Source organism: Rutilus rutilus (assembly GCF_951802725.1).
Source record: "Rutilus rutilus genome assembly, chromosome: 4".
Classification (NCBI taxonomy): Eukaryota; Metazoa; Chordata; class Actinopteri; order Cypriniformes; family Leuciscidae; genus Rutilus; species Rutilus rutilus.
The window spans coordinates 16,637-30,208 of NC_140212.1; the positions used below are offsets into that span (position 1 = coordinate 16,637).

At 40.6% G+C, this 13,572-nt stretch overlaps 1 protein-coding gene across 1 annotated transcript in view; it reads right to left on the minus strand.

Annotated features, from left to right (window-relative positions):
* Positions 1 to 3,030: 3,030 nt before the first annotated feature.
* The window catches only part of LOC311289664 (uncharacterized protein), a 30,644-nt gene continuing 20,102 nt past the window's right edge, over positions 3,031 to 13,572 (minus strand). The window contains exon 8 of the mRNA XM_084407871.1: positions 3,031 to 4,930. Within this exon, the coding sequence (XP_084263997.1) occupies positions 3,731 to 4,930 (1,200 nt within the window). The 3' untranslated portion in view covers positions 3,031 to 3,730. The remainder of the gene's footprint in view (positions 4,931 to 13,572) is intronic.

Here is a 13,572-nt window from a genome sequence, read left to right on the forward strand (position 1 = left end):
TGAAGTCTGTTCACACCAAGACAAATAATCTATGGGAAAATTCAGTGCGATAAACATTTTAATTTGAATGGTTAATGGATCTGTTCAGACCAACGCAAACATTCACATGCCATCAATGTGATAGAATAGTTTTAAGAAGAGGCGTTATATATATATATATATATATATATATATATATATATATAATTTCCAAATCACACTGCAAAAAAACTGTTTAACCAATAAGATTAGTGCTTTTGATCACATGCTGCTGTCACATAGAGATACTACCTGCTGGTGCTCACAAATATTTGTTAATTTAGGACTATTTTGCTAAGCGACAGTGAATAGTAATGGAAGAAAGCAGAATTCATGCCTCTTCTTGATGATCTTTACACATCTACTGAACGGAACTGAATGAACACTGCACTGACTTCAGATTAACAACGAAACTATTGTCTTTTAGAGCTACTTTACAACACAGAATGTATCTGTTTGCATCAATGAATCATTTTCCTGTTATCCCTGTAAAGTGGTTTTAAAACAAGCTGGAGTGTATAAAGCGTTGAATAAATAAAGGTGACTTGACTTCTCGTCTCTGTACTCTGTATTTTGTGACGTTCAATAAACTTCATAGCGAATACAGCGAGGTCACGTGTGTTTTTGGTGGCCTCTGATTGGTTTACACCCGTTAGTAGCGCTGAACACTTGTGATCTGATCACAGACATGACACTTATTAACAGGTGGAAAATGGTGCCTTGTCAAGTCAAATGTATTTAAACAGCGCTTTACACAATGCACTTCGTTTCAAAGCAGCTTTACAGAAAGCCATACTGTTACAGTGGGGAGAACAAGTATTTGATACACTGCTGATTTTGCAGGTTTTCCCACTTACAAAGCATGTAGAGGTCTGTAATTTCTATCATAGGTACTCTTCAACTGTGAGTTACGGAATCTAAAACAAAAATCCAAAAAATCACATTCTATGATTTTTAAATGATTAATTCTCATTTTATTGCATGACATAAGTATTTGATCACCTACCAACCAGTAAGAATTCCAGATCTCACAGACCTGTTAGTTTTTCTTTAAGAAGCTCTCCTGTTCTCCACTCATTACCTGTATTAACTGCACCTGTTTGAACTCATTACCTGTATAAAAGACACCTGTCCACACACTCAATCAAACAGACTCCAACCTCTCCACAGTGGCCAAGACCAGAGAGCTGTGTAAGGATATCAGGGATAAAATTGTAGACCTGCACAAGGCTGGGATGGGCTACAGGACAATAGGCAAGCAGCTTGGTGAGAAGGCAACAACTGTTGGCGCAATTATTAGGAAATGGAAGAAGTTCAAGATGACGGTCAGTCTCCCTCGGTCTGGGGCACCATGCAAGATCTCACCTCGTGGGGCATCAATGATCATGAGGAAGGTGAGGGATCAGCCCAGAACTACACGGCAGGACCTGGTCAATGACCTGAAGAGAGCTGGGACCACAGTCTCAAAGAAAACCATTAGTAACACACTACGCCGTCATGGATTAAAATCCTGCAGCGCACGCGAGGTCCCCCTGCTCAAGCCGAAGCATGTCCAGGCCCGTCTGAAGTTTGCCAATGACCATCTGGATGATCCAGGAGGAATGGGAGAAGGTCATGTGGTCTGATGAGACAAAAATAGAGCTTTTTGGTCTAAACTCCACTCGCCGTGTTTGGAGGAAGAAGAAGGATGAGTACAACCCCAAGAACACCATCCCAACCGTGAAGCATGGAGGTGGAAACATCATTCTTTGGGGATGCTTTTCTGCAAAGGGGACAGAACGACTGCACCGTACTGAGGGGAGGATGGATGGGGCCATGTATCGCGAGATCTTGGCCAACAACCTCCTTCCCTTTGAAGATGGGTCGTGGCTGGGTCTTCCAGCATGACAACGACCCAAAACACACAGCCAGGGCAACTAAGGAGTGGCTCCGTAAGAAGCATCTCAAGGTCCTGGAGTGGCCTAGCCAGTCTCCAGACCTGAACCCAACAGAACATTTTTGGAGGGAGCTGAAAGTCCGTATTGCCCAGCGACAGCCCCGAAACCTGAAGGATCTGGAGAAGGTCTGTATGGAGGAGTGGGCCAGAATCCCTGCAGTGTGTGCAAACCTGGTCAAGAACTACAGGAAACGGATGATCTCTGTAATTGCAAACAAAGGTTTCTGTACCAAATATTAAGTTCTGCTTTTCTGATGTATCAAATACTTATGTCATGCAATAAAATGCAAATTAATTACTTAAAAATCATACAATGTGATTTTCTGGATTTTTGTTTTAGATTCCGTCTCTCACAGTTGAAGAGTACCTATGATAAAAATTAGACTTCTACATGCTTTGTAAGTGGGAAAACTTGCAAAATCGTCAGTGTATCAAATACTTGTTCTCCCCAATGTATGTCTATAATGCCTTAACATTGAGCAGTTTAATCAGGAAGAACTAGAACGTCACTTCATAATGCTTTAATCCCGCAGTCAGAGGTGACTGAGATTTCTCCACTGGCTAAACAATTTAAACAATGTCAACATAAACATGAACAAGCAAGTGTCTCTGATTGGCGGAAGTGTGGATGTAGATTATCTCAGGTTACACGGCAGCAGTTCAGTCTTTGTGAGGAACTCAAATGTGGAAGAAAGGAAGGTGCAGTCAATAGTAGATTTACAAATGGCCACTTTGTTCTGCAGCACAGAATGTTGGGAATGGGAATTTTGCCTGTGCGAAGCTGGATCAAGGAAAGTGAGAAGGGAGGGAAAATTCATTGACTTAATGTATAGAGTATGAAAAGTGTTGGTGGTTCTGACTGACAGCAGAACTGTGACTAGAGTTAAACTACGAGAGTGTGTGTGAGTCCCGAACAGTCCTAGGAAGTCTATTCCAGAGTTTAGCTCGTACTTTAGCAATATGACAGACAGATCACTATCAAACATAACAAATCGGTAGAAATACAGCAAAACCACATCCCTGAAGATGGTCTGGATCGTTAGGGTTAGGGTCGAGGTTTACAGACACGACACCAATCCAACAAACTGAACCTTTTATTAGGAGGTTCTTATTTCAGTATAAATCATACTACACATTTCCTTTAGAAAAATCGTTATGTACACTACAGTGCTGACGAATCAAACAGAACCAAAGAAACCCTTGATATAAATAAGCTCTATGGAAAAGCCTGTAGAGTCTTTAAAACAATTGTCATCTTACAAAAAATATATATGTTCATGTCAGCTCTAATACGACTAAAGCCTACAACTGAAAATATATTATTCAAGGACCTGTTTGGATTTGAAGAATTTTCTCAGTGCAGCCGAGTCGAAGTGCTTGGATATTTCACAGTTACGGACAGGCACTGAGGAGCGAGTTACGAGCTACATTTGCCATGTTGACAACCAGTAACAGGAGAGAGAGAGAGAGAGAGAGAGAGAGAGAGAGAGAGAGAGAGAGAGAGAGAGAGAGAGAGAGAGAGAGAGAGAGAGAGAGAGAGAGAGGGAGAGGGAGAGGGAGAGAGAGAGAGACAGAGAGAGAGACAGAGAGAGAGACATAGAGAGAGACATAGAGAGAGAGAGAGGTTCAGCAGAAGTTGACTGTATAAAAGAAGTCTTGAAGACGTGCCGCCGTTTCTTTCTCTGCTCTTGTCAGATCGATTAAAAAGAAAGTAAAACCGACAGTAGAAATAAACGTGATTAAATGAAGCGCCGTTTAAAAACCGTTCTGTACAAATCAGTATAAAAAGTCTTTGTGTGGTTCATGCGGGTGTGGCCGGACAGCCTTCGGGTGCAGAGAGTCTTGGGGGCGGGCCGTTCTCAGAGGGGGCGTGGCCAGGGGCGGGGCCGGCCAGCTGAGTGACAGTCCAGAGCTCAGTTTGGGGCCGGGTTTGGTTATTAGTGTGGAGTGTGTGTGTTTGGCTGTGTTCGCAGAGTGTGTGGGTTTCGTTGTATTACTAGTTTGTGTTGGTTTGGTTGTGTTACTAGTTTGTGTGTGTTTGGTTGTGTTGGTACTTTGTGTATGTTTGGTTGTGTTAGTACTTTGTGTGTGTTTGGTTGTGTTGGTACTTTGTGTGTGTTTGGTTGTGTTGGTAGTTTGTGTGTGTTTGGTTGTGTTGGCAGAATGGCTAGGTTTAGTAGGTGTTGAGGGTGTGTGTCCCGGTTTGGGGACAGAGGAAGAATGGAAATATCTGGGTGCTGAGGGGGGGGTGTGTTTGGTTGGTGCCGGCGTGTGTGTGTGTTTGGTTGGCGCCAAGGGGGGTGTGTGTTTGGGTGGTGCCGGCGTGTGTGTGTGTTTGGTTGGCGCTGAGGAGGGTGTGTGTTTGTTTGGTGCCGGCGTGTGTGTGTGTTTGGGTGGTGCCGAGGGGGGGGTGTGTTTGGGTGGTGCCGGCGTGTGTGTGTGTTTGGGTGGTGCCGGAGTGTGTGTGTGTTTGGGTGTGTGTGCACTGGCCGTGGAGTTGCGTGACGTGTGTGAGGGAGCGCTGGGACATTCGGATACGTTGAGCACTTTGGGTCGCCCGTCAGATGAGGAGACAAAAGGCGGAGTCAAGCTGGGGCTTCTGGGAAGGGCTTTGGGCCTCTCAGCCTGTAGCTCCGCCCTCTCCATCTTCATGGGTGTTACACACGGCGAGTCTCGCGCGGGTCTGCAGTCGTGGGTCGTGTTCGCAGCGCTGATGCTCTCATCACTCGGCTCTGGTTTGATGAGCTGCTTCAGCTCTTCTTCCTCCTCGTGAGCCTCCTCTTCCTCAGGCTCCTGATGATACTGTCTCAAGCGCACATGCCACGCCAGGCTGCACACGGCCGACACACTCTTGAACTGGTGAACCACGTTGCGAGGGATAAAGTAGATGTCGTTATCGTAGAGCTGGATACGAGCGTAGCGGATTCCCTCTCGCCTCAACTGATTGAGTTTAGCATCATCGACCCACTGCACACACTGCAGAGAGAGAGAGAACATCAGGACACACTCATTAGACTTCATTGGAAACTCCTCTGCTTTGACACACACACACACACCAAATATTCCCCACGCAGAAGTACAATAACACACATCATTCCAGGATATCCCTATGGGCATCACACTATCTGTAGCTGAATAAACAGAAGATTGAAACGCTTTGATTAATTTATTAAATGTTGTCTTTTGTTGGACAAGAGGTTCATAAATGCTCCTCGTGTTTGGAAAGATGTTTGACGCGTGTTGCTTTTTCAAATGCATGTTATAAGCAACTCGAACTCGCAGTGCTTTCAGAGTGAGCCGCGTTTACTGAGCCGTACGTCACTGACAAGCTGCACATAACTAATGATCACAGCATTTGTCATTTCATAATCGACATAAGCCAAATCGGTTTAAGTGTGATTTCATGTAAATTGCGATTAATCGTGCAGCGCTAATATTAACATTGCCAAATTAATATTACAGCGACCGCAGACGTGTTATGTTTGGCAATTTTAGCTCTCTTGAACTGTTGCCATGTCCATTGATGGACCGGTGCAGGTCGAGATCTTTTGGTCTGTTTTTTTCTAACAAGATCTGGCAACATGAACGAGTTAAGGCTCGTAAAGGCCCAGATTTACTTGAGGGTAAAAAGAAGTCGGAAATACCTTTGGAGCGATTTACTGTTAGTGAACATCCCGACAAAACAACATTTAGATTAAAGGAATAATTCACCCATCCATCATAAAAGTAATCCATACGACTCCAGTGGGTTAATACATGCCTTCTGAAGTGTAGCCATGGGTTTTTATAAGAAAATATATAAATATTTAAAACTTCATAAACTACAATCACTGATGCGTTCACGAGAGAGTTACGTGGTTTTCGCGGGAGCCGTCTATTCTCACCTAATCTTACGCTACATCACATGACCTAAGTTGGGTCAGAGGTCATCCTTCCATCGGAACTCTTGTTTTTTTTACATCTATGCATTTAAGAAAATTGAGTTCATTTTGTAGATTTCAATTATGAATGAACAAAATACTGCGTGGTATCATAACACTTCAGCTAGTATAGCATCGTAAGATGTTCATGGTATCGTGACACTTCAGCTAGTATAGTATCGTAAGATGTTCATGGTATCGTAACACTTCAGCTAGTGTAGTATCGTAAGATGTTCTTGGTATCGTAACACTTCAGCTAGTGTAGTATTGTAAGGTGTTCTTGGTATCGTGACACTTCAGCTAGTATAGTATCGTAAGATGTTCTTGGTATCGTAACACTTCAGCTAGTGTAGTATTGTAAGGTGTTCTTGGTATCGTGACACTTCAGCTAGTATAGTATTGTAAGGTGTTTATGGTATCGTAACACTTCAGCTAGTGTAGTATGGTAAGATGTTCATGGTATCGTAACACTTCAGCTAGTGTAGTATTGTAAGGTGTTCTTGGTATCGTGACACTTCAGCTAGTATAGTATTGTAAGGTGTTTATGGTATCGTAACACTTCAGCTAGTGTAGTATTGTAAGGTGTTCTTGGTATCGTGACACTTCAGCTAGTATAGTATTGTAAGGTGTTTATGGTATCGTAACACTTCAGCTAGTGTAGTATGGTAAGATGTTCATGGTATCGTAACACTTCAGCTAGTGTAGTATTGTAAGGTGTTTATGGTATCGTAACACTTCAGCTAGTGTAGTATGGTAAGATGTTCATGGTATCGTAACACTTCAGCTAGTATAGTATTGTAAGGTGTTTATGGTATCGTAACACTTCAGCTAGTGTAGTATGGTAAGATGTTCATGGTATCGTAACACTTCAGCTAGTGTAGTATCGTAAGGTGTTTATGGTATCGTAACACTTCAGCTAGTGTAGTATGGTAAGATGTTCATGGTATCGTAACACTTCAGCTAGTGTAGTATGGTAAGATGTTCATGGTATCGTAACACTTCAGCTAGTGTAGTATTGTAAGGTGTTCTTGGTATCGTAACACTTCAGCTAGTATAGTATTGTAAGGTGTTTATGGTATCGTAACACTTCAGCTAGTGTAGTATTGTAAGGTTTTTATGGTATCGTAACACTTCAGCTAGTGTAGTATTGTGAGATATGTTCATGGTATCGTAACACTTCAGCTAGTATAGTATCGTAAGATGTTCATGGTATCGTAACACTTCAGCTAGTGTAGTATTGTAAGGTGTTCTTGGTATTGTAACACTTCAGCTAGTGTAGTATTGTAAGGTGTTTATGGTATCGTAACACTTCAGCTAGTGTAGTATTGTAAGGTGTTCTTGGTATCGTAACACTTCAGCTAGTATAGTATCGTAAGATGTTCATGGTATCGTAACACTTCAGCTAGTGTAGTATTGTAAGGTGTTCTTGGTATCGTAACACTTCAGCTAGTATAGTATCGTAAGGTGTTTATGGTATCGTAACACTTCAGCTAGTATTGTAAGGTGTTCTTGGTATCGTGACACTTCAGCTAGTATAGTATCGTAAGGTGTTTATGGTATCGTAACACTTCAGCTAGTGTAGTATGGTAAGATGTTCATGGTATCGTAACACTTCAGCTAGTATAGTATCGTAAGATGTTCATGGTATCGTAACACTTCAGCTAGTGTAGTATTGTAAGGTGTTCTTGGTATCGTAACACTTCAGCTAGTATAGTATCGTAAGATGTTCATGGTATCGTAACACTTCAGCTAGTGTAGTATTGTAAGGTGTTCTTGGTATCGTAACACTTCAGCTAGTATAGTATCGTAAGGTGTTTATGGTATCGTAACACTTCAGCTAGTGTAGTATGGTAAGATGTTCATGGTATCGTAACACTTCAGCTAGTGTAGTATTGTAAGGTGTTCTTGGTATCGTAACACTTCAGCTAGTGTAGTATTGTAAGGTGTTCTTGGTATCGTGACACTTCAGCTAGTATAGTATCGTAAGATGTTCTTGGTATCGTAACACTTCAGCTAGTGTAGTATTGTAAGGTGTTCTTGGTATCGTAACACTTCAGCTAGTATAGTATTGTAAGGTGTTCATGGTATCGTAACACTTCAGCTAGTGTAGTATTGTAAGGTGTTTATGGTATCGTAACACTTCAGCTAGTATAGTATTGTAAGGTGTTTATGGTATCGTAACACTTCAGCTAGTGTAGTATTGTGAGATATGTTCATGGTATCGTAACACTTCAGCTAGTATAGTATCGTAAGATGTTCTTGGTATCGTGACACTTCAGCTAGTATAGTATCGTAAGATGTTCTTGGTATCGTGACACTTCAGCTAGTATAGTATTGTAAGGTGTTCTTGGTATCGTGACACTTCAGCTAGTATAGTATCGTAAGATGTTCTTGGTATCGTGACACTTCAGCTAGTATAGTATCGTAAGATGTTCTTGGTATCGTGACACTTCAGCTAGTATAGTATTGTAAGGTGTTTATGGTATCGTAACACTTCAGCTAGTGTAGTATTGTGAGATATGTTCATGGTATCGTAACACTTCAGCTAGTATAGTATCGTAAGATGTTCTTGGTATCGTGACACTTCAGCTAGTATAGTATTGTAAGGTGTTCTTGGTATCGTGACACTTCAGCTAGTATAGTATCGTAAGATGTTCTTGGTATCGTGACACTTCAGCTAGTATAGTATCGTAAGATGTTCTTGGTATCGTGACACTTCAGCTAGTATAGTATTGTAAGGTGTTTATGGTATCGTAACACTTCAGCTAGTGTAGTATTGTGAGATCTGTTCATGGTATCGTAACACTTCAGCTAGTATAGTATCGTAAGATGTTCTTGGTATCGTAACACTTCAGCTAGTATAGTATCGTAAGATGTTCTTGGTATCGTGACACTTCAGCTAGTATAGTATTGTAAGGTGTTCTTGGTATCGTGACACTTCAGCTAGTATAGTATCGTAAGATGTTCTTGGTATCGTGACACTTCAGCTAGTATAGTATTGTAAGATGTTTATGGTATCGTAACACTTCAGCTAGTGTAGTATTGTGAGATATGTTCATGGTATCGTAACACTTCAGCTAGTGTAGTATTGTAAGGTGTTTATGGTATCGTAACACTTCAGCTAGTGTAGTATCGTAAGGTGTTTATGGTATCGTAACACTTCAGCTAGTATAGTATCGTAAGATGTTCTTGGTATCGTGACACTTCAGCTAGTATAGTATCGTAAGATGTTCTTGGTATCGTAACACTTCAGCTAGTATAGTATCGTAAGATGTTCTTGGTATCGTGACACTTCAGCTAGTATAGTATTGTAAGGTGTTCTTGGTATCGTGACACTTCAGCTAGTGTAGTATTGTAAGGTGTTTATGGTATCGTAACACTTCAGCTAGTGTAGTATTGTGAGATATGTTCATGGTATCGTAACACTTCAGCTAGTATAGTATCGTAAGATGTTCTTGGTATCGTAACACTTCAGCTAGTATAGTATCGTAAGATGTTCTTGGTATCGTGACACTTCAGCTAGTATAGTATCGTAAGATGTTCTTGGTATCGTGACACTTCAGCTAGTATAGTATTGTAAGGTGTTTATGGTATCGTAACACTTCAGCTAGTGTAGTATTGTGAGATATGTTCATGGTATCGTAACACTTCAGCTAGTATAGTATCGTAAGATGTTCTTGGTATCGTGACACTTCAGCTAGTATAGTATTGTAAGGTGTTCTTGGTATCGTGACACTTCAGCTAGTATAGTATCGTAAGATGTTCTTGGTATCGTGACACTTCAGCTAGTATAGTATCGTAAGATGTTCTTGGTATCGTGACACTTCAGCTAGTGTAGTATTGTAAGGTGTTTATGGTATCGTAACACTTCAGCTAGTGTAGTATTGTGAGATCTGTTCATGGTATCGTAACACTTCAGCTAGTATAGTATTGTAAGGTGTTTATGGTATCGTAACACTTCAGCTAGTGTAGTATTGTGAGATCTGTTCATGGTATCGTAACACTTCAGCTAGTGTAGTATTGTGAGATCTGTTCTTGGTATCGTGACACTTCAGCTAGTATAGTATCGTAAGATGTTCTTGGTATCGTAACACTTCAGCTAGTATAGTATCGTAAGATGTTCTTGGTATCGTGACACTTCAGCTAGTATAGTATTGTAAGGTGTTTATGGTATCGTGACACTTCAGCTAGTATAGTATTGTAAGGTGTTTATGGTATCGTGACACTTCAGCTAGTATAGTATTGTAAGGTGTTTATGGTATCGTAACACTTCAGCTAGTGTAGTATTGTGAGATATGTTCATGGTATCGTAACACTTCAGCTAGTATAGTATCGTAAGATGTTCTTGGTATCGTAACACTTCAGCTAGTATAGTATCGTAAGATGTTCTTGGTATCGTGACACTTCAGCTAGTATAGTATCGTAAGATGTTCTTGGTATCGTGACACTTCAGCTAATATAGTATCGTAAGGTGTTTATGGTATCGTGACACTTCAGCTAGTGTAGTATTGTGAGATCTGTTCTTGGTATCGTGACACTTCAGCTAGTATAGTATCGTAAGATGTTCTTGGTATCGTGACACTTCAGCTAGTATAGTATTGTAAGGTGTTCTTGGTATCGTGACACTTCAGCTAGTATAGTATCGTAAGATGTTCTTGGTATCGTGACACTTCAGCTAGTATAGTATCGTAAGATGTTCTTGGTATCGTGACACTTCAGCTAGTATAGTATTGTAAGGTGTTTATGGTATCGTAACACTTCAGCTAGTGTAGTATTGTGAGATATATTCATGGTATCGTAACACTTCAGCTAGTATAGTATCGTGAGGTGTTCATGGTATCGTGACACTTCAGCTAGTATAGTATTGTGAGGTGTTTATGGTATCATAACACTTCAGCTAGTGTAGTATTGTGAGATATGTTCATGGTATCGTAACACTTCAGCTAGTATAGTATCGTGAGGTGTTCATGGTATCGTGACACTTCAGCTAGTATAGTATTGTGAGGTGTTTATGGTATCATAACACTTCAGCTAGTGTAGTATTGTGAGATATATTCATGGTATCGTAACACTTCAGCTAGTATAGTATCGTGAGGTGTTCATGGTATCGTGACACTTCAGCTAGTATAGTATTGTGAGGTGTTTATGGTATCATAACACTTCAGCTAGTGTAGTATTGTGAGATATGTTCATGGTATCGTAACACTTCAGCTAGTATAGTATCGTAAGATGTTCTTGGTATCGTGACACTTCAGCTAGTATAGTATCGTAAGGTGTTTATGGTATCGTAACACTTCAGCTAGTATAGTATCGTAAGATGTTCTTGGTATCGTGACACTTCAGCTAGTATAGTATCGTAAGGTGTTTATGGTATCGTAACACTTCAGCTAGTATAGTATCGTAAGATGTTCTTGGTATCGTGACACTTCAGCTAGTATAGTATCGTAAGGTGTTTATGGTATCGTGACACTTCAGCTAGTATAGTATCGTAAGATGTTCTTGGTATCGTGACACTTCAGCTAGTGTAGTATGGTAAGGTGTTTATGGTATCGTAACACTTCAGCTAGTGTAGTATTGTGAGATATGTTCTTGGTATCGTGACACTTCAACTAGTATAGTATCGTGAGATGTTTATGGTATCGTAACACTTCAGCTAGTATAGTATCGTAAGGTGTTTATGGTATCGTGACACTTCAGCTAGTATAGTATCGTGAGATGTTTATGGTATCGTAACACTTCAGCTAGTATAGTATCGTAAGGTGTTTATGGTATCGTAACACTTCAGCTAGTATAGTATTGTAAGATGTTTATGGTATCGTAACACTTCAGCTAGTGTAGTATTGTGAGATATGTTCTTGGTATCGTGACACTTCAGCTAGTATAGTATCGTAAGGTGTTTATGGTATCGTAACACTTCAGCTAGTATAGTATTGTAAGATGTTCTTGGTATCGTGACACTTCAGCTAATATAGTATCGTAAGGTGTTTATGGTATCGTAACACTTCAGCTAGTATAGTATCGTAAGATGTTCTTGGTATCGTGACACTTCAGCTAATATAGTATCGTAAGGTGTTTATGGTATCGTGACACTTCAGCTATTGTAGTATCGTAAGATGTTCTTGGTATCGTGACACTTCAGCTAGTATAGTATCGTAAGATGTTCTTGGTATTGTGACACTTCAGATAATATAGTATCGTAAGGTGTTTATGGTATCGTAACACTTCAGCTAGTATTGTAAGGTGTTTATCATATCGTAACACTTCAGCTAGTATAGTATTGTAAGGTGTTTATGGTATCGTAACACTTCAGCTAGTGTAGTATTGTAAGGTGTTCTTGGTATCGTGACACTTCAGCTAGTATAGTATCGTAAGGTGTTTATGGTATCGTAACACTTCAGCTAGTATAGTATTGTAAGATGTTCTTGGTATCGTGACACTTCAGCTAATATAGTATCGTAAGGTGTTTATGGTATCGTAACACTTCAGCTAGTATAGTATTATAAGGTGTTTATGGTATCGTAACACTTCAGCTAGTATAGTATCGTAAGATGTTCTTGGTATCGTGACACTTCAGCTAATATAGTATCGTAAGGTGTTTATGGTATCGTAACACTTCAGCTAGTATAGTATTGTAAGGTGTTTATGGTATCGTAACACTTCAGCTAGTATAGTATTGTAAGGTGTTCTTGGTATCGTGACACTTCAGCTAGTATAGTATCGTAAGGTGTTTATGGTATCGTAACACTTCAGCTAGTATAGTATTGTAAGATGTTCTTGGTATCGTGACACTTCAGCTAATATAGTATCGTAAGGTGTTTATGGTATCGTAACACTTCAGCTAGTATAGTATCGTAAGATGTTCTTGGTATCGTGACACTTCAGCTAATATAGTATCGTAAGGTGTTTATGGTATCGTGACACTTCAGCTATTGTAGTATCGTGAGATGTTTATGGTATCGTGACACTTCAGCTAGTATAGTATTGTAAGGTGTTTATGGTATCGTGACACTTCAGCTAGTGTAGTATTGTGGTATCGTGACAAGCCTAGAAGGAAGTACAACACATCACAGTCAAACATTCAAGACCAAACCTCTTTCACCAACACCAGTGCTGTGCTGTCACTGCGAGCAGATCATGTGACGAGCGCAGGCGAGGGTTTAACAAGAGGAAGTACACTCACCTAAAGGATTATTAGAAACACCTGTTCAATTTCTCATTAATGCAATTATCTAATCAACCAATCACATGGCAGTTGCTTCAATGCATTTAGGGGTGTGGTCCTGGTCAAGACAATCTCCTGAACTCCAAACTGAAAGTCAGAATGGGAAAGAAAGGTGATTTAAGCAATTTTGAGCGTGGCATGGTTGTTGGTGCCAGACGGGCCAGTCTGAGTATTTCACAATCTGCTCAGTTACTGGGATTTTCACGCACAACCATTTCTAGGGTTTACAAAGAATGGTGTGAAAAGGGAAAAACATCCAGTATGCGGCAGTCCTGTGGGCGAAAATGCCTTGTTGATGCTAGAGGTCAGAGGAGAATGGGCCGACTGATTCTAGCTGATAGAAGAGCAACTTTGACTGAAATAACCACTCGTTACAACCGAGGTATGCAGCAAAGCATTTGTGAAGCCACAACACGCACAACCTTGAGGCGGATGGGCTACAACAGCAGAAGACCCCACCGGGTACCACTCATCTC